The sequence below is a fragment of the Ctenocephalides felis genome, unplaced genomic scaffold (genome assembly GCF_003426905.1).
Source record: "Ctenocephalides felis isolate EL2017-DRISC unplaced genomic scaffold, ASM342690v1 CF-g0.4_SCAFFOLD_01492, whole genome shotgun sequence".
In the NCBI taxonomy this organism is placed as follows: Eukaryota; Metazoa; Arthropoda; class Insecta; order Siphonaptera; family Pulicidae; genus Ctenocephalides; species Ctenocephalides felis.
Genome location: NW_020537646.1, coordinates 810,759 through 827,045, shown reverse-complemented (window position 1 = coordinate 827,045; position 16,287 = coordinate 810,759). Strand labels below are relative to the sequence as shown.

The 16,287-nt window shown below is 28.3% G+C and overlaps 2 protein-coding genes across 2 annotated transcripts; one reads left to right on the top strand and one right to left on the bottom strand.

Annotated features, from left to right (window-relative positions):
* Positions 1-10,223: 10,223 nt before the first annotated feature.
* LOC113370180 (F-box-like/WD repeat-containing protein TBL1XR1) lies at positions 10,224-12,680 on the top strand. The gene is made up of 8 exons (XM_026610852.1): positions 10,224-10,387; positions 10,489-10,638; positions 10,712-10,858; positions 11,017-11,303; positions 11,463-11,615; positions 11,695-11,886; positions 11,972-12,088; positions 12,160-12,680. The coding sequence occupies exons 1-8, from the start codon at positions 10,330-10,332 to the stop codon at positions 12,541-12,543; spliced, it is 1,488 nt and encodes a 495-aa protein (XP_026466637.1). The 5' UTR covers positions 10,224-10,329; the 3' UTR covers positions 12,544-12,680.
* A 576-nt stretch (positions 12,681-13,256) lies between these two features.
* Positions 13,257-14,357, bottom strand: LOC113370168 (DTW domain-containing protein 1-like). The gene is made up of 2 exons (XM_026610838.1): positions 14,133-14,357; positions 13,257-13,979 (listed from the first exon to the last, which is right to left on the bottom strand). The coding sequence occupies exons 1-2, from the start codon at positions 14,316-14,318 to the stop codon at positions 13,257-13,259; spliced, it is 909 nt and encodes a 302-aa protein (XP_026466623.1). The 5' UTR covers positions 14,319-14,357.
* Positions 14,358-16,287: the final 1,930 nt, after the last annotated feature.

Genomic DNA, 16,287 nt, shown 5'->3' with positions numbered 1-16,287 from the left:
GAACAGATATAAGAAATGGTAAAAAAAATTAATTTTGATATTGTATCATACACGTAGTCTTGATATAATAAATACGAAAGATTGTAAATGTAGCAGTATTTGGCTTACATAATTATACATTTTTGTGATGAAGCAAATTTATGCACACAAAATAGTTCACGTTTACCAGTGTTCTTCAATTGAAATCTACCATACATAACAAAAATCCAATATTGCAACAAATTCTGACTGAATGAAAAATTATTACTAAAAACAAAATAAGAAATTGAGGTTAAGTTTCGACAGTTGCGACAAATGTTTTGACATATATGAATGCTCTGCTGTTGGTATGCCTGCTCAGAAGAATTTCTGATTTTTTGAATGTTGGTACCGTGATTTATTCGTTTCAGCACTTTGTTAATCCGGTGTTTAGAGCCGTGTCGATTCTACTAATTAATTTCGGTTACAAATTTAAATCAGGAGATTAAGTACTAATTGAATAAACTAGTGGGGCGCATGGCCAGGGCCGGATTTAGAAATTTGGCGCCCTGGGGCACTGACAAAAATGCCGCCCCATCCTTGAAATGTTACTTAAATTGTTTTTATATGTTATTCCTGTACCAAATTAAAATAAAAAAAAAAAATATTTGAGTAAATCTACTACAATGGTGTAGTAACTCTACTACAATGGTGTAGTAACTCTACTACAATGGTGTAGTAAATCTACTACAATGGTGTAGTAATTCTACTACAATGGTGTAGTAAATCTACTACAATGAGTATAGTAAATCTACTACAATGAGTGTGGTAAATGTATTTTAATTGGTCCAGTAAAATCTACTACAATAGTGTAGTAATTCTACTACAATGGTGTAGTAAATCTACTACAATGAGTAAATCTACTACAATGAGTATAGTAAATCTACTACAATGAGTGTGGTAAATGTATTTCAATTGGTCGAGTAAATCTACTACAATAGTGTAGTAATTCTACTACAATGGTGTAGTAAATCTACTACAATGAGTATAGTAAATCTACTACAATGAGTGTGGTAAATGTATTTCAATTGGTCGAGTAAATCTACTACAATGGTGTAGTAATTCTACTACAATGGTGTAGTAAATCTACTACAATGAGTATAGTAAATCTACTACAATGAGTGTGGTAAATGTATTTCAATTGGTCGAGTAAATCTACTACAATGGTGTAGTAATTCTACTACAATGGATGGTGTAGTAAATCTACTAAATGAGTATAGTAAATCTACTACAATGAGTGTGTGGTAAATGTATTTCAATTGGTCGAGTAAATCTACTACAAATGTGTAGTAATTCTACTACAATGGTGTAGTAAATCTACTACAATGAGTATAGTAAATCTACTACAATGAGTGTAAGTGGTAAATGTATTTTATTGGTCCAGTAAAATCTACTACAATAGTGTAGTAATTCTACTACAATGGTGTGAAATCTACTACAATGAGTATAGTAAATCTACTACAATGAGTGTGGTAAAGTATTTTAATTGGTCCAGTAAAATTACTACAATAGTGTAGTAATTCTACTACAATGGTGTAGTAAATCTACTACAATGAGTATAGTAAATCTACTACAATGAGTGTGGTAAATGTATTTCAATTGGTCGAGTAAATCTACTACAATGGTGTAGTAATTCTACTACAATGGTGTAGTAAATCTACTACAATGAGTGTGGTAAATGTATTTCAATTGGTCGAGTAAATCTACTACAATGGTGTAGTAAATCTACTACAATGGTGTAGTAAATCTACTACAATGAGTATAGTAAATCTACTACAATGAGTGTGGTAAATGTATTTCAATTGGTCGAGTAAATCTACTACAATGGTGTAGTAATTCTACTACAATGGTGTAGTAAATCTACTACAATGAGTGTGGTAAATGTATTCAATTGGTAGTAAATCTACTACAAGGTGTAGTAATTCTACTACAATGGTGTAGTAAATCTACTACAATGAGTATAGTAAATCTACTACAATGAGTGTGGTAAATGTATTTTAATTGGTCCAGTAAAATCTACTACAATAGTGTAGTAATTCTACTACATGGTGTAGTAAATCTACTACAATGAGTATAGTAAATCTACTACAATGAGTGTGGTAAATGTATTTCAATTGGTCGAGTAAATCTACTACAATAGTGTAGTAATTCTACTACATTGGTGTAGTAAATCTACTACAATGAGTATAGTAAATCTACTACAATGAGTGTAGTAAATGTGGTAAATGTATTTCAATTGGTCGAGTAAATCTACTACAATGGTGTAGTAATTCTACTACAATGGTGTAGTAAATCTACTACAATGAGTATAGTAAATCTACTACAATGAGTGTGGTAAATGTATTTCATTGGTCGAGTAAATCTACTACAATGGTGTAGTAATTCTACTACAATGGTGTAGTAAATCTACTACAATGAGTATAGTAAATCTACTACAATGAGTGTGGTAAATGTATTTCAATTGGTCGAGTAAATCTACTACAATGGTGTAGTAAATCTACTACATGAGTATAGTAAATCTACTACAATGAGTATGTGTGGTAAATGTATTTCAATTGGTCAAGTAAAATCTACTACAATGGTTGATATTTTGAGTTTCTAGTAACACATACGACCCCTTAAATAATGTTTTTGTGTATAAATAAAACTACAAACCAAACTACTTACTACAATTTATTCATAATTAAATATTAAATGATCAGAAACCTTCAAAAAGTGAAGAAATGTAAAAATTTTCAATTTCGATTTTTGGACGATTACAATAACTTACCCTACGGGAAGTTAAAAAGAGACAATAATAAACTAAATGAATTCCACTTTAAATATTAATTAAATTAATTTTAACATATCTGTTATATGAAATTAAGCCTGAATACTGATCGACTTCGAAATGTGTTCTGTATTTGCACAACTGTATTAGTTGAATGACATGCTGAATAGCAATTATCTGAGATCCATTTGGGAACATTAATCATAAAATATATTGAGAACAATACTATTATATATAGCATGTGGTATAGTAAATCTTATTTTAGGACACGCATGAATGCCAAATTATTTTACAAATATCTAAATGTTTGCGAAACAAAAAGAAAAACTAGTGGGATGCATGGCATCGTGCCTTTAGGCAAATTGCTGGAACTTCCTGTACCGTAATTAAAAATATTGGTATGGAACCCAAAAAATTTACACAAAATGTGTACACATTATTAAAATCTGTATAAAATATCTGATAATTTGATGTATATGTGTCCAATAAACATTTTTGACCGCCAAATGACATTTTTTTTAATTTATTTTTATGGAGAGTCCATAACCGCTGGACCTGGCTACCCCAAAATTTAATCAGTTCTTCATCTTGTCAATACAAGTAAACTGTTTTTTGAATTATTAAAATCGGACGCTCCGTTCTCTTAAAAACTTAGTTACCGTTTTTGACACTATACCTAGGCTATACCTGTCTTATCAATACGAATCGAACGTTTTTTGAATTATTCAAATCGGTTGATCGGTGTTCCGAAATCGTCGACGATAATTTGCATCCACACACACAACATACACAGTGCTGGATTTACAGTAGGGGCAGTCGGGGCTACTGCCCAGGGCGACAAATTTTCGGGGGCGGCAAAATTTGGATAGTGAGAAGAAAATTATATACCATATAATTAACTCATTTTTTTAATAACATTTTTAATTTCAAGAAATATAATTAACAAAACATTATGCAAATGCAATGCAAAAATTTGGCAATTTGGCTAATATAAAGATTCGTAAGTGAGTTGAAAGTTTAAGAAAAATATGTTCTTCAGATCCCGAGCCCTCTTAAGATGACGAATATGTGCACTTCCAAGCTCATAGCGCCGAAAAAAATTAATTATGTGTCTTACGGCAAATTACTGATACTTTGCGTACTGAAAATTACATTTTATAAAAAGCTTTACAATTTTTTGAAAAATGATAAAAATTGAATTGAAAATTTTTTTTTTTTTATATTTCGAATTTTTTTGAAAATTATTAAGTTTCATCTATTAAACTAACTAAAATTAAATTTATTTTAATAATTCTATTTCTATTGATAGCGAGACGTGCTGATTAGTTATTGGCCAAGACAGGTCCAACTGTTTCGGAAATACGGGCCAAAATGCCAAAAATAATAATACCGGTTACTATGGCAAATACTTTTTTTGGGACTAATCTCAGCACAAAAAAACAAGCAAATTATTAAACTAACTTTTGAATAAGTTTCAATTTGAATTTGCATTTAAATAATTAAATCATCAGTAACGATTCATTAATTATGTGGTAAAAATATGCAGCAATGGAACGCTGATATTTTTATGGTATCGAACCAACATTTTATGACAAAATATTACAAAATCAATAATATTATTATATTATTATGGATTATAATATTATGTCCAATTATAATATTCCTATTACTAATAGTAACATGTTACAAGTACTAAAAATCAGGTTAGTTCTATATTAGTAAAATAAAAATTCTAAATAAAAAAAAAATGAGGGCAAAAAATACTATTGGACATAATATTATAATCCAGAATAAATGTTAATATATTATCCAAACCATGCACTTGTTCAAAACGTAATAAAATTTTTTTAAAAAATTATTTATTAAATTATAATTTGCCTGAAAAAATTGGAGATTTTCAGATTGAAAAATAAAGATTATTTTAAGAGTTTTATTATATTGAATATTTGGACATTTAACATCAGCGTATTTTACATTTTTTATTACACATTATATATTAATTAAATATAATTAATAAAATAATTAAATTGATAATTATTATACTTATAGCTAAGATGCAACTATTTTCCACACCACCCAGGAGGTATAGTTGCCAGGCGCGTTTTTTTTATTGTGGTGTCGCCGTACAAATTTAGTACAGCCCTAATCCACTTACAAAATAACTTAAATTAATTAACTAAACCTAATTTAAGTCTAACTTAAATAACCCAATGTAACATGAAAAATACCCCAAGAAATGATTGAATGTATATGAAGATATTCTTTTTTAAAAAAAAGAAGACGATGCAAGGACCTGGTAGAAAATAAACGTAAAATTGTAATATACTGAGCTAAATTTGTAATTAGAGAAAAAAAAAAAAAAAAAAAAAAAAAAAAGTATTTACATGATGTACCCCCCTAAGATCCACCATGTAAATACTTTAACTTCATAGGTTCCCAGCCCTATGAAGCTTTTAGTGAAGTGCATTATAAAATTCATAAATTTGTATGTTGAGTATTGTTATATGAATTAATATTAAATAATTGTGAAAAAACGCAAAATCTGTGCGAACTGGGAGGTCCTTGCCGTCTTCCCCACCCATTTATACAATAAAAAATAGCAAACTACTAATTTTAACTTAATAATATCCTTAAAATCCATGTGTACGCCCTCCAATTTTGTATGCAATTTTCTGGTTGGTTCTAATATTGTATGTATCTTCATCTCGTATGGATCTTTATCTTGATGTTTCACTGTATGAATCTTGATCTTGATGTTTCACTATATGGAATTTGATCTTGATGTTTCACTGTATGGAAATTGATCTTGATGTTTCACTGTATGGATCTTGATCTTGATGTTTCACTGTATGGATCTTGATCTTGATCTATATCAAGATCTTGAATTGTAAATATCAAGCTTGCACTGTATATATCATAATATATCACTGTACACAACACTGTCTGGCACTGTATATGACACGATTTTGCACAAGATATATCTTATTTATAATATGTATATAAATCCGTCCACGAATCAAATATGAAAAATGAATAACGTAAATGGGGCCCCGATGAAATAATATAATAGATTAGAAAATGATCGCAAAAAATTAATATCTTATGATCTATCTTAGCAAGTAAGATAGATATCTTAATATAACAAAATAATATGGAAAATGATCGCAAAAAAATAATATCTTATGATCTATCTTAGCAAGTAAGATACTTGCTAAGATAGATCATAATATTATCTTATCTTAATATAACGTTCACCTGGTCGTAAAGTGGTCCATCCTATTTAGTGAAGTGATCTATCTTAGTTACTTATCTGAATATACAAACGTTCTTCTGGTCGTGTGCGCTCCTGGTTGCAAAGTGGTCCATCCTACTCTTGTACACTGGTCACCACTAACGTCCTGGTAAACATTCTTCCGTTTCAGTCACAGTGGTTCAGGATCTATTCCTCTAGTATCTTCTGTCTTCAACCTAAAATTAAAATTTTATTTAATTCTACTCAGATTAAAAAGATTTGTACATAGCTCAGAGTTTCGTACCATCTCACGAACATTGCCAAGCTTAACTTCTTATAAATTCAGCATTCCTCCACCAGGAGACTCATTGTGCGACCAGTAAAATTAAAGTTAATTCACGAAATTGTGTTCACTACATTACGGCACGAAAAGTAATCAAATTAACTTAAAAAAAAAGTAACTGAATATTATAAATCTATAAAAAAGTTACTTCTTTCCATGGCCCATTCATCAATACAATAAAAAATTAAATTTAATAATAATTATAAAAATAATGGCATAAATAATATTAATTATTGAATTAAGTGCATGGGGTTACGGTGCTTCTGGGAAAACAACGCAGGGGTCCATACACTCAGAGATATAAAACCAAAATTAATCTCTAAATTAAATTTAAATGTGAAACCCGACTACTTGGACCTGCCGTGGGGGGTAGGCGGCAGGAACGTAGCTTCAAACGCGCAATTTTCATCATAATACGTTCGTTCGTTTTTCGAAAATTAAAAAAAAAAGTGTGAACCATGTACTCGAAATAACGCAAAATGGTAAATGAAAAATTACTTCACTAAACACTATATCAAATAAACTAAGTCACAATTAATAACAAAAAAAAAGTTAAATGCACAATAAGCCTCCGACGTTATTATTCACTGCACATAACACTGTTGGCACTGTATAAAATCTGAAAAGAAACGAACTACATTAAAATTAATTAAACCACTACATTAAATAATTATAACAAGTCAATTGCAAATAATTCTAACATAAGTTCAAATATAAATTTTAATGTTGTAATAGTTTTCTAATTCTAATCATTTTTTTTATATTTTGTACAATTATTATGCATTATTCATATTTTAATGTTATAAGACTTAATAAAATTTATACATATACTGCATATGTTCTTATTTCTATTTTTCATTTAATAATTCAATATTTAAATCAAAATGTTTATTCAAATAAATTATATAAAATTGAATTGTATGTCATAAAATCATACCTAAATTCTACAGTTGGAATTATTTACATTTATATAATATAAAATATATACAATGTACATTAGATACATATGTACATACATATATCTATATATATATATATATATGTACTTGCGCTTTGATTTGATTTATTATTATTGAATAATTTATTGAACTATAATTAAAAAAAAATTTGAAAACCGTTTTTATTTATATTATTGGATTTACATTATTTTCTATATTTTAATATAATTTTGGCCGAAGAGTTATTTCAAAACCATTACATCAACTCTTTGGCAAAAATTATTTTGAAATAAAAAAAATAACATAAATCGATTTATATAAATGATGAACAGGTTTCATTTTTTTATTTATAATTCACTAAATAAAATTGAATAAATCAAAATACAAGCAAACACCATGCATAAATCATATATTCAAGAAATTGAATATATGACCTTTTTTAGAAATTACTTGAAAAAAGTTTTAGAATAATATTAATTATTATAAATGACTTACCATTCACTGTAGTATCAGCACGAGGTCCCAACACAAAATGACTTAACATGGTTTTTGTGCCAGCTTTTATGGAGGCAAAAAGGCGCCAAAACAATATAAATCGTTACCCGTTATACTATATTATGTCGTTACCTACATATTCAAATTCAAATTCAAATCTTATATTTTTGTCATAGATTGTTATCAATGATAAAATCATTTATCTTTGGTTGTTATCTTATCAATAAATAGTTTTGGGTATTAGGCAATTGATAGCGCTAGTGTTGGCAAAATCACAAATAACCTGTCATTGTTTATTTACATTTGGATTTTTGAAGAAAATAAACAAATAAATTCAGTCTTAAAAGATTTTGAACATCTTTTGGGAAGATTATAGTGATTATATGGATACATATACCTAATTTTAATTAAGTTATAATTTAGTACATTAATATAAAGTGAACCTCTGGGTTTTCCTTTTGAAATTCTATGTCATTTGTCAAATTAATTACTCAATGTCTTTCAATGTAGACAGATTGTAATTTATAAGAAAATAAAAAAAATAAAAAATGGCTTCATGAAAAATTTGTGAACTTGGTATGAAATTATATATACTAAAGATAAAATTAAATTTTAAAATCAAAATATATTTTCAATTTATTCAAGAGTTCTATTATACATTTATAATGCAGTGCAGTGCAATTTATTCAAGTGTTCTAAAATACATGTATATACAGTGCTGGATTTACAGTAGGGGGAGTCGGGACTACTGCCCAGGGCTACAAATTTTCGGGGGCAGCAAAATTTGGATAGTGAAAAAAAATTCTATACCATATAATTAAATAATTTTTTTAATAACATTTTTAATTTCAAGAAATATAATTAACAAAACATTATACAAAAGCATTGCAAAATTTGGCAATTTGGCTAATATAAAGATGTTCTTCAGATCCCGAGCCCTCTTAAGATGACGAATTTGTGCACTTCCAAGCTCATAGCGATGAAAAAAAAAAACTAAATTAGTGACGCACGTTCGAAATTTTTTGAAAATTATTAAGTTTCATTTATTAAGCTTATTAAAATTGAATTTTATTTGAATAATTCGATTTCTATTGATAGCGAAACGTGCTGATTAGTTATTGCCCAAGACAGGTCCAACTATTTCGGAAATACGGGCTAAAATGCCAAGAATAATAATTCATTTTTTGAGAAACGGAACGTCCAATATCATTAAAAGAAATTTACATATATAGACAAAATGGAGAACTGATTAAATTCGTGGGAGGCAGGTCTAGCGGTTTTGGTAATCCAATAAAAAAAATTGAAAGAGAAACATTTGGCGGTCAAAAATGATCATTAACCATATGCACATCAAATTATCAGATATTTTAATAATATACATTTTGTCTACATTTCTATGGGTTCTGTAAAATTATTTATCTGTTATTCTGCGAGGCGGCGCTTACGCGCTTCTTCATTTTGTCTGTACGCAGCTAAAGCAGGCCGATCGCATTAATTTTTTTTTTAAATTTTAATTTTTGGCCCGGGAAGTTTCAGCAATTTATCTTAAGGCACGATGCCAAGCACCACAATTTACACTATGTAATGCGTAATAAATTTTCTGCAATCAAATAGTTATTTTAATTTAAAAAAAATGATTTATATAAACTATTTTAAGTAAAAATTTAGGGAACGGGCGGCATTTTTGTCAGTGCCCCAGGGCGCCAAATTTCTAAATCCGGCCCTGCACATACATCTATTTTTTCTAAGGTATGCTAAAATGTTCAGAAACCTCTGAAACGTAAATATATGTAAAAATTTTCATTTTCGATTTTTTTGCGATTACTATACTTGCCCTACGGGAAGTTAAAAAAAGCGTGTTAATATAGTGTTTTAAAGATTATAATTACAAGTCTGTAGAACTTTAGAGATAATAAATTTGATCGTTTTTATATATATATGAATTACAAAACTATTAAATTGTATAAATTATTAATTTGAAAAACATGTGTAATTAGTGAAATATATATACCATCCCAGTGAATAAGTGGCTAAGTCGAATTTCGGCAAAAAAAGTTTTGAATCGGGGTATTAACTATTTCTCTGAAAATAATTTTAGAATTTAAAAACTATTGGTTAGAAACATGCAAAAAGTGCTTGCAATGAAGTAATAAAACTTTGAAATCAAGCTTTGAAAAATAGTGAGAATTGACCTATATAAATATATTTGTCCATAATTGCATCATAGATATTTTCCTAGATAATTATGTAATATTACTGCTATACTATTTTTAAAATAAAAAACTATACTAATAAAATATAAATAAAGAATAAATAGATGGATAATATTTAAATTTGAATTTTAACGGCCAGCATGTAAACAACTTCACTCCATAGAGGGCAATTCTTATTATTGTATTAAGTTTGGTTAGGCTTTCATAAATGTTTTGTTATTTTATGACATTTATTTGTAAAACTAATACTAACGCTTATAATATAGTTCATTGTTTATTGTTTATCGTATTTTTAAAAAATATAAATAAAATTTAATAAAATGAGTTTTTCCAGTGATGAAGTAAATTTTTTAGTGTATCGGTATTTGCAAGAATCAGGTTTGTGTGTTTGTTTATAGGTTAATTTATTGTATATGTATCTTAACGATATAACTGCAATTTTATAATCTTCATAACTATAATAATAATATTATTTTTAGGTTTTCAACATTCTGCATATACTTTTGGCATAGAATCCCACATTTCACAAAGTAATATAAATGGCGCTTTGGTGCCGCCAGCAGCACTCCTAAGCATTTTACAAAAAGGATTACAGTATACAGAAGCTGAAATAAGTGTCGGCGAAGATGGTATGATAATTAAAACAAAAAATTACAAATTCAAAATTCAAATATAACAGTAATTGACTATTGAAATTTGCAGGGTCTGAGCAAAGGCTTCCGGAGAGTCTCAGTCTCATTGACGCTGTTATGCCAGAAGTCGTGGCCAGTAGGCAAAATCAACAGAATCAACATAAACAAGCTATTAAAACAGAATCTGCTGAAAATGCAAACGGAGAAGAATCAACAAGTATGCAAAATAATAATAATAAATCCATCCTATGCATGGAAAAACACTTTTGAGACTCTCTATATCACTAACTTTATTGCACAAGCTTATATTTGCTTGTTATAATGTATTTTTACCGTAGAATATTATTACAACTAATTAGATTTCATTTACTTTAGATACAACAACAGCAACACAAGAAACTATGGAAGTTGATCGATCAATTGAAATACCAGCATCAAAAGTGACAGTATTACGAGGACATGAAAGTGAAGTATTCATTTGTGCTTGGAATCCAAGTACCGATTTATTAGCCAGTGGATCCGGAGATAGCACAGCTCGAATTTGGGATATGTCGGATAACTCTGCACGGCCTAGTCCTAATCAATTGATACTGAGGCACTGCATTCAGAAAGGTGGAACAGAAGTACCGAGTAATAAAGATGTTACATCACTGGATTGGAATGTAAGAAACTATAAAATTCAAATAAGTATTAAATTAAACACTTTGTTTGCTTTTAAAAAATAAATCATGGATATAAATTAAAAGTACTATTAAATTTTTGAAAACAAAAGTATAAAAAACTATAAAACTAACTAAATAATACAATTGTTTTTTATATAGTGCGATGGATCTTTGCTGGCTACTGGAAGTTATGATGGATACGCTAGGATTTGGATGATTGATGGACGTCTTGCAAGCACTTTAGGGCAACATAAGGGTCCAATTTTTGCTTTGAAATGGAATAGACTGGGAAACTATATTTTATCAGCCGGGGTTTGTGAATTTAATATTTTACATTTGGCTCTAATCAAACTGTATGTTCCAAAGTATTTCTATTATCCTTTTTTACTAGGTTGACAAAACTACAATTATTTGGGATGCGGCAAGTGGAGAATGCACACAACAATTCTCATTCCATTCTGCGCCCGCGTTGGATGTTGACTGGCAAACAAACACATCATTTGCAAGTTGTAGTACGGATCAGTGTATTCATGTTTGCAAACTAAATGTCGATAAACCCATTAAAAGTTTTCAAGGGCATACAGTAAGTGCTTGTTATTAAAATTTATTTATTTATTTTACAACCTATGGTTTTTGAAACAACACTGAATTTGATTATCAATTTTTAGAATGAAGTTAATGCTATCAAGTGGGATCCACAAGGACAACTTTTAGCATCCTGTTCAGATGATATGACTCTTAAGATTTGGTCAATGAAACAAGATAATTGTGTACACGACTTACAAGTGAGTTTAACTCAAAATGCAATACTATTATAATCTATAATACCAATAAAATTATTTCTAATTATCCACAGGCACATTCTAAAGAAATTTATACAATAAAGTGGTCTCCAACAGGACCAGGAACACACAACCCTAATATGAATTTAATATTAGCCAGTGCAAGTTTTGATTCCACTGTTCGTTTGTGGGATGTTGAAAGAGGAACTTGTATACATACATTGACAAAACACACAGAACCAGTATATTCAGTAGCTTTTAGTCCAGATGGAAAATTTTTGGCTTCTGGTAGTTTTGATAAATGTGTTCACATATGGTCTACACAATCAGGACAGTTGGTTCATAGTTATAAAGGAACTGGTGGTATATTTGAAGTATGTTGGAATTCAAAAGGTTCAAAAGTAGGAGCAAGTGCATCAGACGGTAGTGTATTTGTTCTAGATCTCAGAAAATTGTAATTTAATTAGATAATTCTTAAAAGTGATTTTAATGCCCAGTAATAAACATTACTTATTACTTAGCAGTAAAAAAATTAAACCAAGCTATGAGCAACATTTATTTCTAATTGCTAATTTTAAATGGTGGGTGTGATAAGTTTGAGTAAGACGAATAAACTATATATAAAAATAATTTTTGACTCAAAAATGTAAAAATTGAATTAGATATTGGAATGAATTTTATATTTAGTGCTATGTTTTAACCTGTAAATTTTCTTATATAATACAATGTTTTAGCTAGATAATATTTTACGTTTTATAATAATTTGAATGAGAGTGCATTTTTGTCAAATGATACTACAAAATTTTGTTAGTGTGAATATCTCAGATAGTATGTTTTAGATTTTAACCTTATGATTATAAATAAATATAAGATTTTTAATTTTTAAATGTGCTAAGAAAATTATGTATTTATTGGTGCGGTTTATAAATATAAATATTATCCATGTATATTTATTGTTTTACTACATTCAAAACACCTTTTGAAATTGATTTTTTTTTATATATGATTAGTTCCCTCTGAATTGAATACATCAGAAAATAAGAAGTAAGGAAAATTTAAAAAACTTTGTCCTTTATCTAAAATAAAAATCTTAAAAATTACTATTATTCATCACTATGTATTTAATAGGTAAAATTTATCACATGTACATTATAAAATCATTCATCTTATCTTAAAATATTGGTCGTTTGTAAGATTTAAGTGCATCATGTTCATATAATTTATGAATAATATCATACATATGTTTAAAGAAAAATAATAAATTATCATATTGACCTGTATAATTATCAATAACATCTTGTTTAGAATAATGTTCAAGCTTCGTTCCTAAACCAAGATTTTGTAAACCTAAATATTTATCACTAACACCCCACATAAGAATATGCAATTCTAATAAAAATTGATGAATAGCTTCAATTGTTGCTAAATACCATCTAGGACTGCCTTTTTGGTATCTCCAAAATTGACTGATCCTATTTTGTAATACTACACATTTAAGTTTTTGAATTCTATAATCTTGATAGATTCCTCTACTTTGACTCCAAGTACTATCGATAAAGACAGCTTTTGTAATAGGTAACTCACTAATACTTTGTTGATTTTTATCTGTAATGGTTTCAGATATCGGTGATCGTAACATGGTTCCGTAATGATATCCTTTTTGTAATCCTTCATCAGGATTACGTTTTTTATAGTTGTCGTTGAATATATCACTTATAGGAACTGATGTAGCACTTGGAAAAATTAGAACTGTTTTTTCTTCTTCAGTATAGTTGGGTATATCGGGGTAGGTGTATATTTGGACATCGTTTGAAGCTAAAATTGCTGCATGAATAGCTGTGCTTTTTCCATCAATTTCTCTTTTGTGCTTTATTATATCTATTTTCAATGGCAACTAAAATTTATTATAGACAATTAATTACAGTGTAAATATTTTTTAAATTATCTTCATACAGTCAGTAAATTATTTTCTTAAACAAGATTAAATTAAAGTAGTCTATTGTTGAATTAATAGAAATAATTGTGATTTATTTATCTCAATACTTGCTTTTAATTTTGGTATGTGTCCTTCCAGTTCTTTTACTGGTACATAACAAGTATAACAAAAATATTTTCTTGACTTTCCACATTTGGGACAAGGGCTTCTACCCTCAAGGCGATTCAAAATACTTGCATCGTCGATTTTCATTCCATAAAATGGATTTGAATCAATATTTTTAATTTCTTCACACATTGTCACATTAATACTTTAACTAATTAATTAATAATACATACAAAAATATATTTATTTTGACACCACGTTTTTATAGAAGTGACAGGTCTTTCTATCGGCATCTGTGTGATGTGCAAAGACTTATGTGTGATTTGAATCTGAGGAATAGGCGACATAATTATTTGATTTGTCACCAAACCATGTTATTAACTTCCTAAAGTAGAAGTTTCTGCTTTAATAAGAAAATCCAATTTGTTAATTTTATTTTTTCTCGTAATTTCCGGTCATTCTGAATCCTTTGACTCCAAATTTGGTAAGAGTATGAGATTGTGTGTACTCTGTACACAAAACCTGACCTTTCGGTTGACGTTTTCTTAAAAAACGGTTTAAAACCTATTTATAATTAAAAAAAATTGATAAAACTCTATAAGGACACTCGTTGGTTAATTTGGCAAGACTATCGGCCAAGCCATTTCTTTATAATCAGCAGATAAATGTAAAACTTTTCCCAAAAAATCCTGCATAGTTGATAATCTGATTCGTTTTTTGGTCAAGATCGGTCAGGTCGTTTGTTCGAAAATTATTTGTTAAAAAAATTTCCAGTTCGTGGTCCAAACTATAGGTACCCAAATATCTTTTTTTGTTAGAAGATCACTATTTTACAACTATGTACCGTTTTCTATTTTTAGTATCCAGAAATTCTATTTTTGGTTCAAAAACCACAAAAAACATTGCCAAGGCTTTCCAAGTGTCAGCAAATTGAGCTCAAAAATATTGTGAGCTCAAATTGAATGCTCGAATTTTTTGTAAAAAAAACAATATCTTTATTTACTTTTTAGCTCTATTCAGAAACATTTTAAGTGATTTTTCATCATAGATATAGTAAATAGATGTGAAAATGTGATGTATTCACATCTTCATTCACATCCCTGTGAACCCTCATTTTCGTTTCCTAGATCCCGAAATTTTTCTTTTCACTAATAACTTGGACCCCCAGAGATCCATATCGACTACTTTGAGAATCACTGATCTAAACCCAAATCCCAAAATATTATAAGCCTTCAAAACGTGATTTCATCATCAAAATACATTAAAATTTGGCATTGTATACCATGTATAATTTTATTGAAATAATAAAAAGCCTAATCTCACGTCTATTGATTAAGTCGACCATTTCGAGAAAATTCATGCAACTTACCATAAAATGCCACTTACGACTAGTTATTTTATGCAATATAACGAAACTACATTAATTATAGAGAAATAACTCAATAGTTTTTTTTCTAAAATTAATGTTTTCCAGTAATTGCATTGTTTTAAGTGCATATTCATGTTTTAATATATTTGCTTCAAGATATTGCATGTATTAAGATAATTAGATAAGTCTGGTTTATAACTATAGTTGAAGCTTGAAATAGTTTTTCTGATCATATTTACTCCAGGGCTGTTATTGATTAAATTTAATTTAGTTTATATATATTTAATTTAATTTAAAATTTTAATTATGTCCAAATATTTAAATTTTAAATATGTCCATATTTAAACTTTTTTACAATACGCAGTCCATACATTTTAAAAGAGTTTAAATTATTGTTCAATATGAAATAAGCTCATTCAAGTAATTATCTGATAAAAGTTACATCAAATACGTGTTACTCTACATAGAAAATTATATCTACAAGATCTGAAATAATTTTGCCATTAATAACATTAACATTAGTACGTTATATAAACTATTACAATTAGGAATAAAATTACACAAAAAAACTTATTTTTCTTAAATTATCTAATTTAAAGCAATGATACGTAAACCTAGAATAATAGGAGTGGAACCCCTAAAATCCATCATTGGTAAAATATATAAGTAAACCTTATTTCATTTATGGATTCAGTGGATTTTTTTCATCAAATTTATTTTTTATTAAAATAATTAAATTTTTAATAAGTAACAAATATCTCATTCATCAAGATGAAGCTGATGATGAACTAC